Genomic DNA, 18,144 nt, shown 5'->3' with positions numbered 1-18,144 from the left:
CAAAGGCTCCTCAAGCCCCACACTCCTGAGGCCCAGGGCTCAGAATTCCTCCTCCAGAGCAGGGAAAGGCACTGGATGCTCACCTGGCTGCAAAGAACACCTGGGTTCTACCCACAGGACAGGAATATCCCCACACTGCAAAGAGCACAGCCCTGGCTGCCACCTCAGCATTGCTAACACTGTCCAAAACTGGAATAACTATCCTGGACCAGATTCCAATCAAAATTCAATAATAAGAGGATTACACACAACAAAGACATTTCAGAGGTCAATCCTCTCCCAGGCCTCCTTCCACTCCTACCAAATTCCTGGTCCAGAGCTCTAATATAACAAACTGTAAATGGATCAACATCAAAACAGAGACAGAAGCAGAAGTTCAAAAGGTTTCATTCTCACTCTGTTGAGGAAACTCAAAATCTTAATCAATACAAACATTTTCCAGCAGCAGAATGATTAAGATGATGTTTTATCTTTTTCTAAAGCTGTTAAAAATCAAAAGACCAATAAATCCAATTTAAGCCACAGAAAAAAGAAGGAATAGCTTTCTAAATGTATGTCAGTCACTAAACCAGTCCAAAGTTGCCAAAACTCATCCTGTTTGCAGACAGATCAGCAGCATCCTTCCCAGGGGAGGTCTATTTAATCACTTCAGAAATTATTTCTTCCAGACAACAAAGAGCCATTAGATTACTTAATTAAAGGCCTGATTATCTCCAACCCCAAACAAGGGAAGGCAGAATCTAAAATAGGGAGATTTAAGCAGCTGCCCTGGTCCTCATTACGCTTTGATTTCAATCAAGCACACACACGTCAAGCAAAGGGCAATAAATTACAACCATGTGTTGGAAGAAATTATCTTCACCATATTGGAAGTGGAAAGCCAAGGCTCTAAGTGAGTGGTGTAAGATATTAGAGTTCCATCTGGGAATAATAACCTACTGAACACAAACATGCCAGAGCATTAGCTCCAGGCACTGCTGGAGTTAAACCTGGCAGCAGGAGATGGAAATGGAACAGTTGTTTTTTGGGAAAGTGACATGGATTTTGGTAAAACAGATAACCAAGAAACATGCTTGTTGTTTAACACAGAGGACAGAGAGGGAACTGAAACCTGGTGTAATTCCTCTTTAACCCAAATACCTCCAGAAAGGAAAGGTGGGAAACTCCAGAGATACTAAAGGGAGTCTGCACTAAAACAGACACTTAAGGCCAGTTCAGCACTGGTTCACAGGCACTGAAGGCTCAGCAGAATTGTTCTTCTCCAGTTTATATGATTTTATTACATGCAATACTACAAGACTTCCCCAATCTCATTTTCACACTACAGTCACTCAGTGGCCATTAAGATTTTGGGGACAAAATTGAATATTAAGGTCTCTAGCAAGCAAATCTGAGTGGATTATTGCACACAAACTGTTAACAAACCCATACCAGGCTGTTTCCCTCAAAACACCCACGACAGCAGGTGCCAGCCCCTTGGGAAATGGCAAACACAATGCAGTGACTCAGTGAACGTAGGTGGAGACTTACCACACCTGATGAAAAGAGAAATCTAAAAAGGAAAGGTGTGTGGGCCAAATGGGACTGACACAAGGAAGAACTGAAGCAATCTGAAGTGCTGGGAGAGGCCTGAGATGAATCCTGTGAGATATCAGCACTTTCTGTGTAAAAGGTAAAAGGGGAGCTGATCCAGGGGAGGCTGGGACCACAGGGGGAGAGCAGAGTGGGCTGGAGATGTTCCAGAAGGGCCCATTTATCTACAGATGCTGGGATGAGCTGCACCAGGTGTGTTTGGAAGCTCAGGAGGGAAGTGAGCCCTGTGCACAGCAACTGCTGAGAGACCTGGGGTTGTTCAGCCTGGAGAGAGGAGGCTCTGGGTGACCTGAGTGGAGCCTTCCAGGGCCTGAAGGAGCCAACAGGAAAGATGGAGAGAGACCCTGGACAAGAGGGAATGGCTTCCCACTGCCAGAGGGCAGGGTTAGATGGGATATTGGGAAGAAATTCCTCTCTGTGAGGGTGGGCAGGCCCTGGCACAGGTGCCCAGAGCAGCTGTGGCTGCCCCTGGATCCCTGGCAGTGCCCAAGGCCAGGCTGGACAGGGTTTGGAGCAGCCTGGGACAGCAGAAGCTGTCTAGCAAGTCTGGACACAAAGGCATGACTTACTCTGAAAAACCCAGCAGAAACTCCCATTACAGGAATAAAAAACCTGAACAGTCCAGGAAATTCAGGCAGGCTGGATCTGGTGTTCCATGTGAGTGCTGTGATTAATTCTGTATTCACTGTTACCTCTCTTTCATAAAACACCAGCTGTGGCTACAGAGGCAGCTCAGGAACATTCTCTGCCCCACAGAGGGACAGAAGAGCCTCTTAAGGGGCTGCTGGTGAGGAGCTGATGTGTCAGATTTGAGGCTTCTCCCTCAGCACCATTTTCATCCTCTTCATCTCTAGCCACTGCACTTAAACTGGCATTTTTAAAGAATTTGTAATGTGAAGTATCAATTAGCCTGGTGTCCCCTGTGAAGGATCTGTGTGGGCAGGCAACCTCACCAGAGAGAGCAGAAACAATGAAAGCCTCTGCAGGTCAACTCAAAATGTAGATTTTCTGCACACTGCCTACAGACTGATCCCTGCTCCTGGAGGGTGAACCTGGCAGAGATCTCCCCATCTAACAGTAACCAGAATTTCCACAAAAGACACATCCTGAGGGCTGCCAGCACGCTTAGCTCTTTGATTAATCCATCAAGGAGCCTGAAGTATCTCCCAGTGCTGGAAAAGCTCTGCTGTGCCTGGCCCTGGAGCTGGGAAGGACACGGGTTCCTGGCCCAGGATGCCCTGAGCCCTACCTGCCCAGCTGCAGGAGCTGCCAGAGCAGTGACATTGCCAGGGCAGTGACATTGCCAGGGCAGTGACATTGCCAGGGCAGTGACACCTCCATGGACCCTGCCTGGCCCAGCACCACTGCTGGCTCTACAGGCACTGCCAGGGGCAGCTCCAGCTCCAGCAGCCAGGCAGTGCCACCCCTGCCACCCGTGGGGTGACACCCCTGCCATTACCACTGCCACCCCTGCCACCCATGGGGTGACACCCCTGCCACTGCCACTGCCACCCCCTGCCACCCATGGAGTGCCATCCCTGCCATTGCCACTGCCACCCATGGAGTGACATCCCTGCCACCCCTGGAGTGACATCCCTGCCACCCATGGGGTGACATCCCTGCCACTGCCACCCCTGCCACCCATGGAGTGCCATCCCTGCCATTGCCACTGCCACCCCTGCCACCCATGGGGTGACATCCCTGCCACCCCTGGAGTGCCATCCCTGCCACCCATGGGGTGACATCCCTGCCACCACAGCCCTGCCCAGGCAGTGCCATCCCTGCCATTGCCACTGCCACCCCTGCCACCCATGGGGTGACATCCCTGCCAGTGCCAGCCCTGCCCAGGCAGTGCCATCCCTGCCATTGCCACTGCCAGCCCTTCCACCAAAGCCCTGCCCAGGCAGTGACATCCCTGCCACCCATGGAGTGACACCCCTGCCACTGCCACCCCTGCCACCCATGGGGTGACATCCCTGCCACCCCAGCCCTGCCCAGGGGCAGCTCCAGCAGCTGCTCCATGAGGAATTGCTGCAGCCATTCCCAACCCAACGTGTTGGCAAGAGCAGCACTGAGAGAAGCTGGCATTTGTTTCCACCTCTGAATTTCCACCCTCTGATCTCCAAGTAAAAATTAAACTTCTGCTGTCAAAACACAAAAATCCAATTGTCTTGGTCAGAAAACTGCAGAGCCCAACTGCAAGAACAAAAGGCCGTTCCTCTCCACACCTCTGTTGGAGGTAAAGAACAAATCCTGATTTTAAGCACAACAAACCCTTCAGGCACTGAGGTTAAGTTTCCTTAACTTTCCAAATTCTTTCCACAAATGCCACAATTTTTTTTACACTGTTCAGCCAAACATTAAGCTACCCTTGTCCTCTTTTCCTCCTCCACTTTTGGGATCACAACAAGCACTGAAGGGTTCTGTGCTGGCACCTGTGCCCATGGTCTGGCCTGTCCTCCTGGCTGTGATCCCTCCTGGGTCCCCTCTGACCATTCCTGCCTGTAAAACCTGCACTGACAAACAGAAAGGTGGAATTTGGAACAATCACCTTTCCCTTCCACACAATACATGAAGACTGTTATATAAAGGTACAGCTGTACCCCATGCTGAGCAGGGCTCAGCAGATTCACCTCAGTCAGAAACCTGCCCTGTGCCTTCCTTTCAGCCAATTCAAGCTGTTTAAAGAAGTTTTTGTATCCAGCCATAACTTCATGGTCATCTGAGCAGAGAGGGATTTAAAAAGACAACCTTGGTTCCAAAAACCTCCCCATTTTCATCTCAGGGTATTAAAAATCTTATTGCTCCTGCTCTGTTCTGCATCTGGGGAGTAACTGCAAATTTGGCTTTGCTGAATATGCAAAATTCCTTTCTTCCAGTCAGTTCAGATACCAATAACAACTGTTACTTACAAGAGAAGTTGGAGAGCTATGAAAATAATGCACAAAAAGAAGTAAAGATTTGATACCTGTAACAGAAGTGTGATGTTTAACACATTTGGACAGGCTGCATTTACACTGAGCCACAGAACCCAGCAAGAAAAGTCCCTTTTAATGTGCTTCTGTCAGCACTGTAACGTGATAAACTACATCTAAGGCTGTGTTTTATCTCCCTTTTCAGGCAACATGAAGCAGCAATGAAGTTTGTTCACTTTGTTCATGGGCTTTAGACACCTCCCTGAGAGGACTCACTGGCTCATTTTGCTTTCCAACACTCACTTGCTGTGCAGTTTTAGCATCACTTTCCACCCCAGCATTGCTTAGGAGACCACAGAGCCCACAGCTGAACTTGATCACATCCCAAGGAGGGGAGGTAAGTTCAGTGCAGGACCAGCAAAGCCCCAATTTACAGAAAATTGTTCAACTGGTAACTCACCCAGACAGTTTCCTCTTGCTGCTTTAAAAAGCCACTGCCTAATCTACATTGAGCCCACACAGGCCCTGTTAATTCCTTTGTTTTACACCTCTTTCATAAGACAGGGCCTGAAACAAGCACCCTGCAGCAGAAGCACATCAATCCCTGCCCAACTGCTGCACTTCAGTGCCTGTCCTTTCACTGGGACATGTGAGAGCTGCTGCTGCACATAGAGATTTTTTTTTTAAGAGTACAGCCTTGAGGGAATGGAAAATGCAGATGGTTTAAGCCAGAACTTAGAGATCAAAGAGAAGCCAGGTCATGCCAGGACAGAGACAGCATCAATCTGTTCAAGGGGGAAGGAGGTGGGAAAGCACCTCAGCACCTGCCTTTGGCACCAGCTGACAGATTTCATCACGTCTGGCACCACAAACGCAGCACTGCCTCCCCCCAGCCTGCCCCAGGGACACAGACAGACAGACAGACAGGGCTCAGAGGGTAGGACTGACATACAAGTCTCTGTACTGGTCGAAGGCATTGTTGGCTTCCACCTCCAGCTTGCGCAGGCGAGCCGAGGGCATGGCACCGTCCTCCAGGGGGGGGTCGTACTTGTTGCTCCACGGTGACCTGCAGGGACACAAGGGACAGTCACACCAGGGGACAGAAAAACAGACAACAGTGTCTAAGGCTGGAAATGGGGCTGTGTGTTCCATTCCTATCTGTGGGGCAGTTATCTCTGCTCACTGGGCAGTTTTCTTTATCTCTCCCACAGCCAATCCTCCCTCCAGGAGATCTCTGCTGTCCATGGCCACTGAGTGTCCCTGCAGGGCTGATCCAATTCCATCATCCCATGGGGAGATGCTGCATTGCCCAGGGGAGGAGCCAAGCATTCCTACCTGGGTACAATCTGAGATTTGGGACACCAGGGCAGCCTTTGCCCAGGGCATTGCCAGAGGAGCAGCTTCTGCTGCCCTGCATTGCCAGAGGGAGCCCAGGCCCATCTCCAGCAGCCCTGGAGCTGCAGAGGAAAATCCCCCCTTGTGCAGGATCCCTGCTCCAGCAGAACCACAGCTGGCACTGCAGGAGGGCTGAGCCCCCATGGGATGGGGCTGTGCCACCACCCTGACACACAGGGGACAGGGCATGGTCTGACTCTGTCCATAGTTTTTTTTTTTTCATTTGTACTATAACATTTGTATTTTAAATTTTCCTAGTAAAGAGCTGTTATTCCTACTCCCATATTAATAAAGCCTCTGATTTGGCCTTATCATAAAGCAGAGCAATAGGGCTCACAGGAGCTCAGTCCCTGGGTAGGGACCGGGTGCCCGAAGCTCGCTCACTCATGCCAGGGCCGCAGGGCTACCATCTAGCAAGCATGGGGATTATCAGCTCTATAGTGATTGCAAGCTCTCAGGATTTCAGCTCTGCTTGCTTGGTAGTGGAGCCCTGGGCTGGAGGCTGCAGCAGACGGAGAGAGAGGAGAAGGAGAAGGCGCAGGCTGTTCCACGGAGATGGCTTTATTTGGGGAGGTCTGTGAAGGGTCTCTGCTCTTCTTCTTTCTCCCCTAATGGGGTACAGTATGCTTCTTTTATAGGGTTGGAAAGGATCCAAGCTTGACCAATGAGTAAGGGGTTAACATGACATTGCCTTATGGGGTTACAGAGGTAAGTTAAGGGGTGGAGGACAGAAAAACAGGAATTTTCTTTTGCTGTTTCAGCATTCCTATTGTTCATACCCTCCATGGTGCTTTTCCTAAATCTATGGGGTTTACTACACCATATCTTTACCTGAGAGTCCCTTAATTTCAAAATTATAATAATTTGGAAGGAGGGGGTTTACATGTTCCATTTCAGGGGAGGCTCCTGCCTTCCTCAGCAGACACCTGGCTTTTCAAACTGAGACAAGGAGACAGAGTCTGCTCACAGCCCCGAGGCTGCCAGAGCTCTCAGGAGCATCTGGACAACATTCCCAGGGATTGCTGGGGTGTCTGTGCAGGGCCAGGAGTTGGCCTGGATGGTCCTTGGGGGTCCCTTCCAGCTCAGGGTATGCCATGGCTCTGAAAGGTTTAATATTGATGGGTCTGAGCTCATCCACAGATGCTGAACTTCCACAAAAACCCAAAAGATGCCCAGAGCAATCTACCTGTAAGAGCTGCACTCTCCACAGCCATTTCAAACACTGGAAAAAGGGGACACTGAGCCCTCAAAACTCACCTTGGGGCCATTCCCTGGCTTCAGGTTTTCTATATAAAAAAAAAATGTGTTTCAATCTGTTCCTTCTTATATATTCAACAACAAGGCTTCAGCTGTTGAACATTAAATATTAAAACCTGTTTTCATGCAAATACAAATCGATTGTGTAGTTTATTTGGGATCTGACAGTATTTCAGCCAAACACTGCTGGCTATGATTAAGGTTCACATTTTCCTCCACTACTCTGCTTTGAAATAAACTCCACCTTTAGCATAACACTGGGAAACCCTTTGAACAGTTTGAAGGATTTAACAGGGTTTGTAAAGCTGCAGGTTTTACTACAATTTTTGCAGGTGTGGAAGAGATTTTTGTGTTCTTAATGAAAGATTTGGTATTAAAAGATTAATGGAACCCTTTGCCCATCTGCTTGAGGCTTTTATAACTCCCATTCTAGAAACCTGCATTTTGCTTTTCATTTCCCCTTGGAGTAACCAACTTCCACATATCACACTGCTGGCTCAAGGAAAAGCACCTCTACCCTTTCTCTCCCCTTTCCCCACTCCCTTTTCCAGCCCCTGGCTGCAGCACCAGGTCCCAGTGCTGGCCACAGGGAAAGGCTTTTTCTCTTTGTCACTCATTTCTCAGAAAGGCAGCGGGGTCTGGCACCTGTGTGGTGCAAAACACAAAGCCCAGCTTCTGCTTTGCCCCCACAACTCCTGCCAACCACACCTGACAGGAAAGGTGACACCAGGGAAAGTGGAGCTGTTGTGTCACGTCCACCCAAGTGATGTTTTCAGGTCATGGTTCTATCTCAGTGCTGTGTCCAGTTCTGGGCCCTCACCACAAGAAGGGCCTGGAGCGTGTCCAGGGAAGGGAACAGAGCTGGGGAAGGGGCTGGAGCCCCAGGAGAGGCTGAGGGAGCTGGGCAGGGGCTCAGCCTGGAGCAAAGGAGGCTCAGGGGGCCCTTGTGGCTCTGCACAGCTCCTGCCAGGAGGGCACAGCCGGGGGGGGTCGGGCTGTGCTCCAGGGAACAGGGACAGGAGCAGAGGGAACGGCCTCAGGCTGGGCCAGGGCAGCTCAGGGTGGACATCAGTAGGAATTTCCCCATGGAAAGGGGGCTCAGGCCTTGGAACTGCCCAGGGAGGTCTGGAGTGCCCATCCCTGGAGGTGTCCAAGGAAGACCTGGATTTGGCACTCAGTGCTCTGAGTTGGGGACTGGTCAAAGTAGGACTAAATGGGTTTGGAGGGTTTTTCCAACCTCAGTAATTCTGGGGTTTTGTGATTTTAAACAGCTGCTTAAAATGTGGTTGCTCTGGAGAGGAGTCACCAGCCACAGGATCTCAGCTGGGTCAGGCTGGAAGGGCCCACAGGGCCTCATCTGGTGCCACCTCCCTGCTCCAGCAGGGCCAGCCCAGGGCACAGGATTGAGTCCAGATGGGTCTGGAACACCCTCAGGGAGGGACCCTCCCAGCCTGTCTGGGCAATGTGTCCCAGAGGGTGTAAAGTTCCTCCTCCTCCTCATGTTCAGGTGGAGCTCCCTGGATCAGTCCCCGCCTGCTCCTCTGGTGCCACTGCTGGGTCCCAGGGAGCAGAGCCTGCTCAGAGCCCTCCCTGCAGGCAGGGACACACAGGGATCAGCTCCCTTCTCAGCTCTTTCTTCACTTCTTTACCTAAAATCTCTGAAATCTGGGACAGATTCACATAAACACCCCCTGGTGCTCCCATCTGCTGCAGAGGGTGAGCAGGGAGCTCCTGCAGAACCACTGGGAGATGCTCCAAGTGCAAACCCCAAAACTCTTCCCCTGGCTGCAGAATGGCACTGGGGGGCAGCCAGAACAGACCCTTCCAGCCAGCAGCTTGTGCCATTTTCATCCCATTCCAGCTGGAGCCAGCAGCAGCTTTACCAACAAAAAAACCCTCCTAACACAGCCCTGTATTTTTTATTTTTGTGGAAATGCACTCACAACACATTTAAACACTTAACTGGAGGCTATTTGAAGAAAGACAGATGGACAAGCACTTAAATTTCAAAAGTCAGACCTCTAATTTCCCCAAAAGAGAATGGTTTGTGTTTCAGCTAACAGGTTTCAGTGTTGTTGGCCCCAAATTCCCCATAAGGATTCCATTTAACAGAGTGATCAAACACACTTCGAGTGGAAATGTATGGACAAAGTCAGGGACCTTGAAGTCTAATATTAAAAAATAAAATTAATAAAAGCTCTGCCTTCACAATGTGGATTCCATGACTGCTTGATATCCTTCACAAACCTTTGTTATTCCAGGAGCACTCACAGAAGTACCTGTGAGACTCCCACAAGCAGGATTTAATAATATGAAGAAAATAAAAATTATCTATTTATGAAGATCCAAGGAGACTCCAAAATCCACCTTTTAGTCTGATCCACATTTGACATGAAGCAAACCAAGTCTGTCTAAACATAAGGAAAGACTAAACTGTGATGGGCTAAGCATTAGGATATTCACTTCCCACAGCTGCTTTTTTTCCAGGCAAATTCCCAGTCAAATTGCAAAGCCACTGGAAAAACCCAGCCCTATAAAACTGGAATCCCATGAGAAAGTCTGAGAACCCAGCCCCACCTCCTCTGCTGAAGGACAGCGAGGCTCAGCTGACCAGGGAATGCTTGGAAATATTTGGATTAAAAGTATTTCTTGCTAAAAGAAATGCAATTAGCAACCTGTCCAATAGGAAGGAAAGGTGTTTAGCTTGGACAGTGCAGGAATTGGGGATGCAGCACGTGGCAGGCAGGGAATAACATTCCCTGGGACTTCTAATGGAGCGTGTGGCTCTGGAAAATGGCTGTGGAAACATCAAAAGCTTTTAAAAGCCCAGTGAACTCCTCCTAGGCCTTGGCCTAATTGATTAAATTAGTATAAGAGGCACTTCCCAGTAACAAGTGCAGATTTGATGAGGTGAAGCAGTGTCTGGACACAGGCACAGAATGGGATTAACATGCACAGGGCAGAGCTGCTGGGGTTTCAAAGGCTTCTGCTGTGTGCTGAAGGAAAGAATTTACTTCATGAATCAGAGCTGAGACCAATCAATTCCAGAAGGAAGAATCACTTCAATCCAGAATGCCTGAATCAAAAGCCTTAGGAGCAGGATTCTTTCCTGCCAGCAATTAACACATGGTGCCTGTTCTAGAGGAACAAATGAAAGAGCTTTTCTGAAACCTCATTACTTAATAAGTCCCGAAAATTTCAAAGTGATTTTAAAAACCAAATTCCTCCTGCTTCCTTGTAGCTATTTAATACCTTCTCAGAAAGAGATGGAGCAAATTTCAGAGGCAAGAGTGACACTGACCTTAGAGGAGGGGCTGTCATGTGCCCTAATTACCACAGGGGTCATTAGTGATTGCACAGTGTCCCATTAGTGTCTAACCAGTGCCTTTTCCAGCTCCCTGTGTCTCTGGTGACTGATGCCCACATCAGCAGCCTGAGCAGGATGCAAAGGGGCTGCAAGAAACATCACAGCTTCAGGGAGAAAGCATCTCTTGAAAGATCCACAAGAAATTCAGGATTTAATGCCACCTCCTGCATGTGCCAGAGGGGCTGCAGCTGTGGGCACATCTCATGGTGGGCAGAAGCTCTGAACTCCTATTTTATCTCCTAATTCAGAAGTGATTCAATGAAAGTAGCTGCTAATGTGGATCTAGCCAGCTGGGGCACACAAAATTCATGCAAAATGCTTTTATAGGAGGCAACCAGGCTCTTCTGTGGAAGGTTGGAACAGTTTCTAAATATGAGATTAGTGCCCTAAAGAACGTGAGTCACACTCCACCTTGGGGTTCTGCTCACTTGCTGGCCCCCTGCAATAGGTTATATTTTAAACAACTCCTTAGGATTTACACTCAGCCACAACCCAGAGGCACTGTCAAACCCTGCATCCACTCTCATTCTCCATCTCTTGTTTCTAGGACAAAATGTATCTCAGCATGTTCTCTGTGTAAATCATCCACACACACGTGCTTCACATTAGAGAGGGACCTTCCCTGCACTCACAGCAACTGAACCAATTCATCTCAAATCCTCTGCAAGCTCAGCTGCTTCTGCACTGATGCCTGAGCCAAAGAAAAAAGATTTGTTAAAAAATATTTTCTGAAACTCCACTTTGAAACACAATTCTTCAAACATTCTGGCCAGATGAATGTAAAACACCACATCAAATCTACACAGAGCAAAGTGAGGTTCTTCCTGGAGATAATTCCAAGCACTAAAATGTAAATTATGAAAGGAGAGACAAGTAGAAGCCTGAGAATCATCCCCAGAAGGAGCAGGATGGCTGAGCTGGTAATTCAGGGCAGGAGATGAGTGGGGTCCTTACCTCAGAGCCCAGCACCCTTTGCTAAGGGAAAGAATAAAAGTCACAAAGGTTTCTGGACTGTAAACTCATGATTATTATATTAAATATCTGGAACTCTGCCACTGTCAGTACAGCCATTAAGGAAAGTCAGGCAATGTGAGAAAGGGAAGGGATGATTTTAACATGAATGAAAAAGATCATCCTAATTGCAAGGTAGAGGGAAACATGAAAAGAGAGACTGTGCTCAGTGTGGCAGCCAAAACACTGAAACCTGATTGTACCATTCCAGTATTACAGCCCCTCCTGCTTCAAAATTATTTATAATTATACACAGCTCATAGGGTTCAAGTATTTCTACTGGTTTTGTCTCCAGTTCTCAGAATATATCAGCTATTTTGGTAGATGGGGATTCCTTTTCTTGGGTAAAAACTTGGGCCAAGATTTTCAAACAGAACTAATGACACTGAGTCCAAAGTCAGTCAATTCCTTGTAAAATATGGAGTGAAAGAACCTTTCCCAGCTGGCAAATCCCCCCTGTTTTGTACAAGCTGAAGATGATTTTGTTTAAACCCATGGCTTGCATCATCTCTTTTCTGTCATTATCCATTCCAGAGATTTTATAACTTTGCAATGGTCTAATTTCCTACCAAGGCCATTTCTGCTAGAGAACTGACTGGTTTCAATCCAGAATACAGAAAACAAAGAGAAATACATCAGTCACCCCCTTTAGCACGATAACAACAGCACATTTGGGGCTCTAAATCTTTAAATGACTGATATTTTTTTGGCTGAAAATAAGAGGGAGAAGGGGCTGCAAGCCCTGCCCGTGGATGCCCTTCAGAGAGCAGCAGGCAGCCCCAGCTCTGGGGAACTCACCTGTAGGAGTCCCCATCTCTGTTGTAGTCACACAATAGATAATCCTTCCCCACCACCTTGTCCCGTGCAATCTTCAAGGGCTGATCCACAGAGGAGAGGAGATCTTCACACAGGCTGGGGACCTGCAGGGGGCAGAGAGGGCAACATGTAAAGGTGGGAAGGCACTGGCACCCCAAAGAACAGATTTTGTTATTTACAGCCCACATCAGTCCCAAAGCCAAAACTCTTCAAGAAATCGTTTCACTTCCAACACAGCTCTGTGCTCCCACCTCCAGTAATTTCAGGTTTCATGACCAAAGCACTGGTGTGGCTCTGCACACCTCAACACACACACAGACACACAGATACAGACACAGACACACACACACAGACAGACACACAGAGACACACAGACACAGACACACACACACACAGACACACACAGACACAGACACAGACACACACACACACAGACACAGACAGACAGACACACACAGACACAGAGAGACAGAGAGACACAGACACACACACACAGACACACACAGACAGAGACACACACACACACGCAGACACAAACAAACACACACACAGACACACACACACACACGCAGACACACACACGCAGACACACACATACACACACAGACACACACACATACACGCAGACACACACAGACACACACAGACACAGACACACACAAACACACACACAGACACAGACACACACACAGACACACACAGACACACACACAGACACACACAAAAACACACACAGACACACACACACACACACACACACGCAGACACACACATACACACACAGACACACACACATACACGCAGACACACACAGACACACACAGACACACACACACAGACACACACACACGCAGACACAAACAAACACACACACAGACACACACACACACAAACAGACACACACAGACACACACACACACACACAGACACACACACACGCAGACACACACACACAGACACACAGACACACACACACACACACACACACACACACACACACACAAACAGACACACACAGACACACAGACACAGACACACACACACTCCAATTCACTCTGTGCCAAGGCAGCCAGGGCAGTGACTGGCCAGGGCTGGTGGATAAAAGTAAATATTTACAGAGCAGTGGGAATGAGGGAGCTGCTGAAGGAATCCACCATCCCTAGCCTGGAGTGAGCTTTTCCAAGCTCAGAGCAGTTTCCAGTAGCCAAGGATGACCGGGCTGACTAAGGAGAATAAACATGTGTGTGTGTGTGTGTGTGTGTGTGTGTGTGTGTGCACATGTCAAACCCCACACGCCTCCTGCATCCTGCACAGCCCCCCATGGATCCAGGACCAGCTGCCCCCCTGCCCTGCCTGTGGACAAAGACAAGCTCTGCTCCCAGCGTGGCACAGGGCCTGTGATGCCCTGCAGGGACACGAGGCTTCATGTCCCTGCACACACTTGAAGCCATGTGCAGCCCTGTGCCCCAACCCAGGGACCACCAGCAACCATTGCTGCAGCTGCTGGCATCAAACAACCAGGCAGGTGTGCTTCCTGCTGGAACACAGCCCAGACCTCACTGCCAGAGAAATGGACTGAAGCAAAATGTCCTTTCCAACAACACAGCAGGACCACAGTGTGACCGTGTCACAGGGGTCTGAGGATAAGGGGAGAGATGAGGATCTGACTCCAAGTTTCAGAAGGCTGGATTTATTATTTTATGATATATATTACATAAAGAATAGAAGAAGGGATTTCATCAGAAGGCTGGCTAAGAATAGAAAAAGAAAGAATCATAACAAAAGCTTTGGTCTCGGACAGAGAGTCCGAGCCAGCTGGCTGTGATTGGCCATTAATTAGAAACAACCACACGAGACCATTCCCAGATGCACCTGTTGCATTCCACAGCAGCAGATAACCATTGGTTACATTTTGTTCCTGAGGCCTCTCAGCTTCTCAGGAGGAAAAATCCTAAGGAAAGGATTTTTTCATAAAAGATGGCTGTGACACCACAGCACAACTGGTAAGTTCTTGAACAGATTGGTAACAATGTGCTAATAAAACAAGAAAGGAATAAGCAGTGTGGAATGTCTTCTACAGATCACTCTGCATCATAGAGATGAAAGTCTAACTGAGACTGGAGACAAAAGGCAATCAAGGGCAAAATTAATCATGGAGTGATGAATTCACAACTCATAAGAAATGAAAAGAGGAGGAGGGAGGAATAAAGAAAACATGGAAATGTGCTTTCTTCTCTTCAAGCCATTGATTCAGTGAATGGATTAGCACCATCTCAAAGGAAAGAAGCCTGGAGGAGAAAAAACAAATTTGGGGTGCAACAGCCCCGAAATGATTTTAATGCACTAGACAGGACAGAAGAGATCAAACTGCCTGGAACAAAAACATTCCTAACCCCAAGTACAAGGCAGTACAGAGGATGACAGTCAGAGTGAGCAGGGACACACATAAACCAATGTGACTGTGAAAAATAATAAAAAAAAATCCTAAATGGAAATGACAAAACAAACTGTGGCTGCCTCATCCCTGGAAGTGTCCAAGGCCAGCTTGGATCAACCAACTTTGGAGCAACCTGGAATAGTGGAAGGTGTCCCTGCCCATGGCAGGGGTGGCACTGGATGGGCTTTAAGGTCTCTCCAAGTGATCCAACACCTGACCCACACAATCTATCCTTAAACACAAAAAATCAGAGGCAAACTAAGACATGGTTGGTAAAATGCTGAAAAAGCTGAAATATTAATCTGAGTGTTTTTATTTTGGTCTCTACAGACTGTAACATGGCCATGAGTGAGAACTGCAGAGCCCAGGGCAGTTCAGGTTTAACCCAGCTCGGGGCTCTCAGAGCTCCTCCTTTAGGTCTGGCTGAGGAGGCCTCAAACCTACAACACATTTCTGGGTAAACACAAGTGGACAAGCAGCAGCTTTTAGGGAAGTTCCTCCTTTTCCTGAGACCAGACAACCCAACAGGGGCTGATCCAAATCAGCAGTGTGGGCACAAGGCAGGTGAAATGATCCATCTGTGAGCACATCTGGTGGAATCCCCTCTGTCCCTTCCTTCTCCTCCCCATTAACCATTCATTTTGGGCTGACTCTTCAGGCTGACAGCATCTCAGAGAGAGCCCAGCCCTGGAGCTGGATGCAGAGGGGACCAGTGGAGCACAGCCCTTGGCCAGCAGCCCCTCAGCACAGGGACAGACTCTGCCTCTGAGCTGCCTTGGGGATGAGCAGCAGGGATGGAAACAGAACTGGGGGGAAGTGGCTTTTCCCCAGTCTCTGCTTCCACTCTGGTTCTTTGGGCACAGCCCACACTACACGTGTGCTAAGGGAGCAGGAGAGGCCTCACTGTGCACTCCTCCAACCCCAAATACCCACACAAAGCCTTCTCACAAAAACCCCAACCGAGGCTGAGCTGATTCCCCTGCAGAAAAGCTGAATTTACAGCCCTTATAAAAACCCCTCACAAGTAACTTCTAGATTTAACTTTCTCTTAAGAACAGCACATGCCTGGTGTGGGGTTTCTGCAGGGCTCAGAGCACAATCCCATACTGACTAGAAGGAACTTGTAACCCATTGTTGTTTTAAGATGCAATCTACTGAACTGAACTTATCTGTGGATGATTTGGTAACAAATCTTCGTGAGCAGGGTCTCTTTCCCAATTTCTGAGGGCTGTGGTTATTCCTACAGCCATAACAGTGACTGCATTATATCACACACAAACTAGAATATAATACTGCACTGTATTATAACCCTGCATTGTAAAACAAGCTGTATATCCCATCTCCTTGGTACAGACACTCCACAAGACTTCAGGCAATCTATTTTTTCCCTTCTTGTCTTTCAGAATAAAACACAATAAACCCCACTCATCTAGTTTGGAAATATTAGAGAATTTTGACAGTATTTATAAAAAGAACAGATATTCCAGCTGATGGAACTATTAGTGTAATACTAATTATTGGAAAAGCACCAAAGTGAGGTACAGTTACCCCAAGAATGTTATTTTTATACCATATATTACATCAACTGTACTTCCTAAGAATGAATTTACAATTTATGCACACTGCCTTTCCTCTTCTACTCTTGAAAATTGCTTACAAGGCAAAGGCAGTAATTTGAACAAGGTAATTTGCAGCTTTAAACACTTCAGTTTTATGTTCATGAGAGTATGATTCCTTCTGAATTTAGGTCCTTTGGATTCTTTTCCATGTCGAGTGTTGAATCTTATTAAAACATTTAAACTGAATCTTACTAAAACATTTAAACTGAATCTTACTAAATCATTTAAACTGAACCTTACTAAAACATTTAAATTACTGTTGTGCACATTCAGACTCTTGCAGGATTCAGTTTATCTTCTGATCCCAGCAAAGCAACTCTGCTTGAAAGGCATCTGATGCTCTGAGTTTTCAACAACAGTGGATTTGTGTTGTTAATTTTTCTTGTTAGGGTTGTTCTGTGTTAAGTGAAGAGCCAAAACTCACTCAGGTGCCTGAGCACTTATCTAGAGCAGTCATTACATGTGGATTTTTGTCTTCAATTTAGAAACACAAGAATGAAGCCACTCCTCAGTGCAAACTGAAACACCAAAGCAGTGATTTGGTTCCATTTAGCACTGCACTACAAATAAATGTCACTGTGCTGCAAACCCTAGAGGATGAGGTTCTTTTATAAGCAAAGACTGGGCTCCCACCTTTGTTCTGACACAATGTCTCCCCACTCCAGGCACTGCAAGGTCACATGCAGAACACAATCTGCACCTTGTATCTCCAGCTAGAGGCCAGCATTAATGTCACCTGGCCCTAGGGCACCCTTGTTCACCAGATCAGCTCTCAGCCATCTCTCCTGGTGGCTCTGGCTACTCAGGGAGTGAGACCACCCTCACTGTAAATTGGAAAGAAAAAAAGGAGATCTGGGGCTCAGCCTGGAATAACAGCATCATTCACAAGGAACAGGGCACAGTGTTTGGGGGATATTTTTTTCCAAGGAGATACACAAAGGATGTGTAGTGCAGAGGAAAGAAAACCTGGATGAGAAAGTGAGGGAAACGTGTCGAACAAGGATCCTGTTGTCCTGTGAAACCAAACTCTCCTGCAGAGCTGCCCAGGTATGTGGACAGTGTTTTAATTAAGGCAACTGCTCTTCTATCAAGACAAATAATCACTTGTGCCAAAGTGGAAACCATACCCTTTTTGGAGTAGCTAAGCTCAGTCGTTCCTTCTGGACTCACTTCACGGTTCAAGGAGCTTATTAGCAATTAAACAATTGCTTCTGCATTAGTTTTTAAAGTATTTTTAAACAATATCTAAAAACAAATTCATCCAGGGAAGAGGAGTAATACCTCAGTTCTCCATGTCTGACACACAGCCCCCATCCTTGCTTTGACCACACTGAATTGCATCAAATTCTGCACTTCACACACTCAGGACAATATTTTGGCTGTGTCCCCTCCAGTTGAGCACACCCAGGTGGTTGTTTTCTTCAGCAGCCTTGATTGAAATGTACCACATCTCCCACTGAAACAGGAACATTCCTGGTGTACCAGTCTTAAGAAAGAGTCTTTTTCCATGTTTATTCAGAGGTCAGGGTTACTGACCTCCACAGGAACCTCTTACACACTGGAAAACTCTGCTAAATGCAGCAAAATTAAAGATTTTTTCCTTAAAGAAGCTGAAGGAACAAGGGGGAATGACTTTAAACTGAAAGAGATTAAGTTTACTTTGGAAATTAGAAAGAAATTCTTCCCTGTGAGGGTGGGCAGGCCCTGGCACAGGGTGCCCAGAGCAGCTGGGGC

General features: G+C 47.5%; 1 protein-coding gene across 2 annotated transcripts in view; it reads right to left on the bottom strand.

The window, feature by feature from the left end:
* CAPZB (capping actin protein of muscle Z-line subunit beta) overlaps positions 1-18,144 on the bottom strand; it is a 62,057-nt gene that overhangs the window by 20,975 nt on the left and 22,938 nt on the right. For both annotated transcript variants that reach the window (XM_054647687.2, XM_054647688.2), the window contains exons 3-4: positions 12,337-12,458; positions 5,461-5,574 (exon numbers count right to left, since the gene is read on the bottom strand). In XM_054647687.2, the coding sequence (XP_054503662.1) occupies positions 5,461-5,574; positions 12,337-12,458 (236 nt within the window). The remainder of the gene's footprint in view (positions 1-5,460; positions 5,575-12,336; positions 12,459-18,144) is intronic.

Source organism: Agelaius phoeniceus, chromosome 24, assembly GCF_051311805.1.
Source record: "Agelaius phoeniceus isolate bAgePho1 chromosome 24, bAgePho1.hap1, whole genome shotgun sequence".
Classification (NCBI taxonomy): Eukaryota; Metazoa; Chordata; class Aves; order Passeriformes; family Icteridae; genus Agelaius; species Agelaius phoeniceus.
Note: the sequence above shows the minus strand (reverse complement) of the source record. Positions and strands in the feature narration are given on the sequence as shown.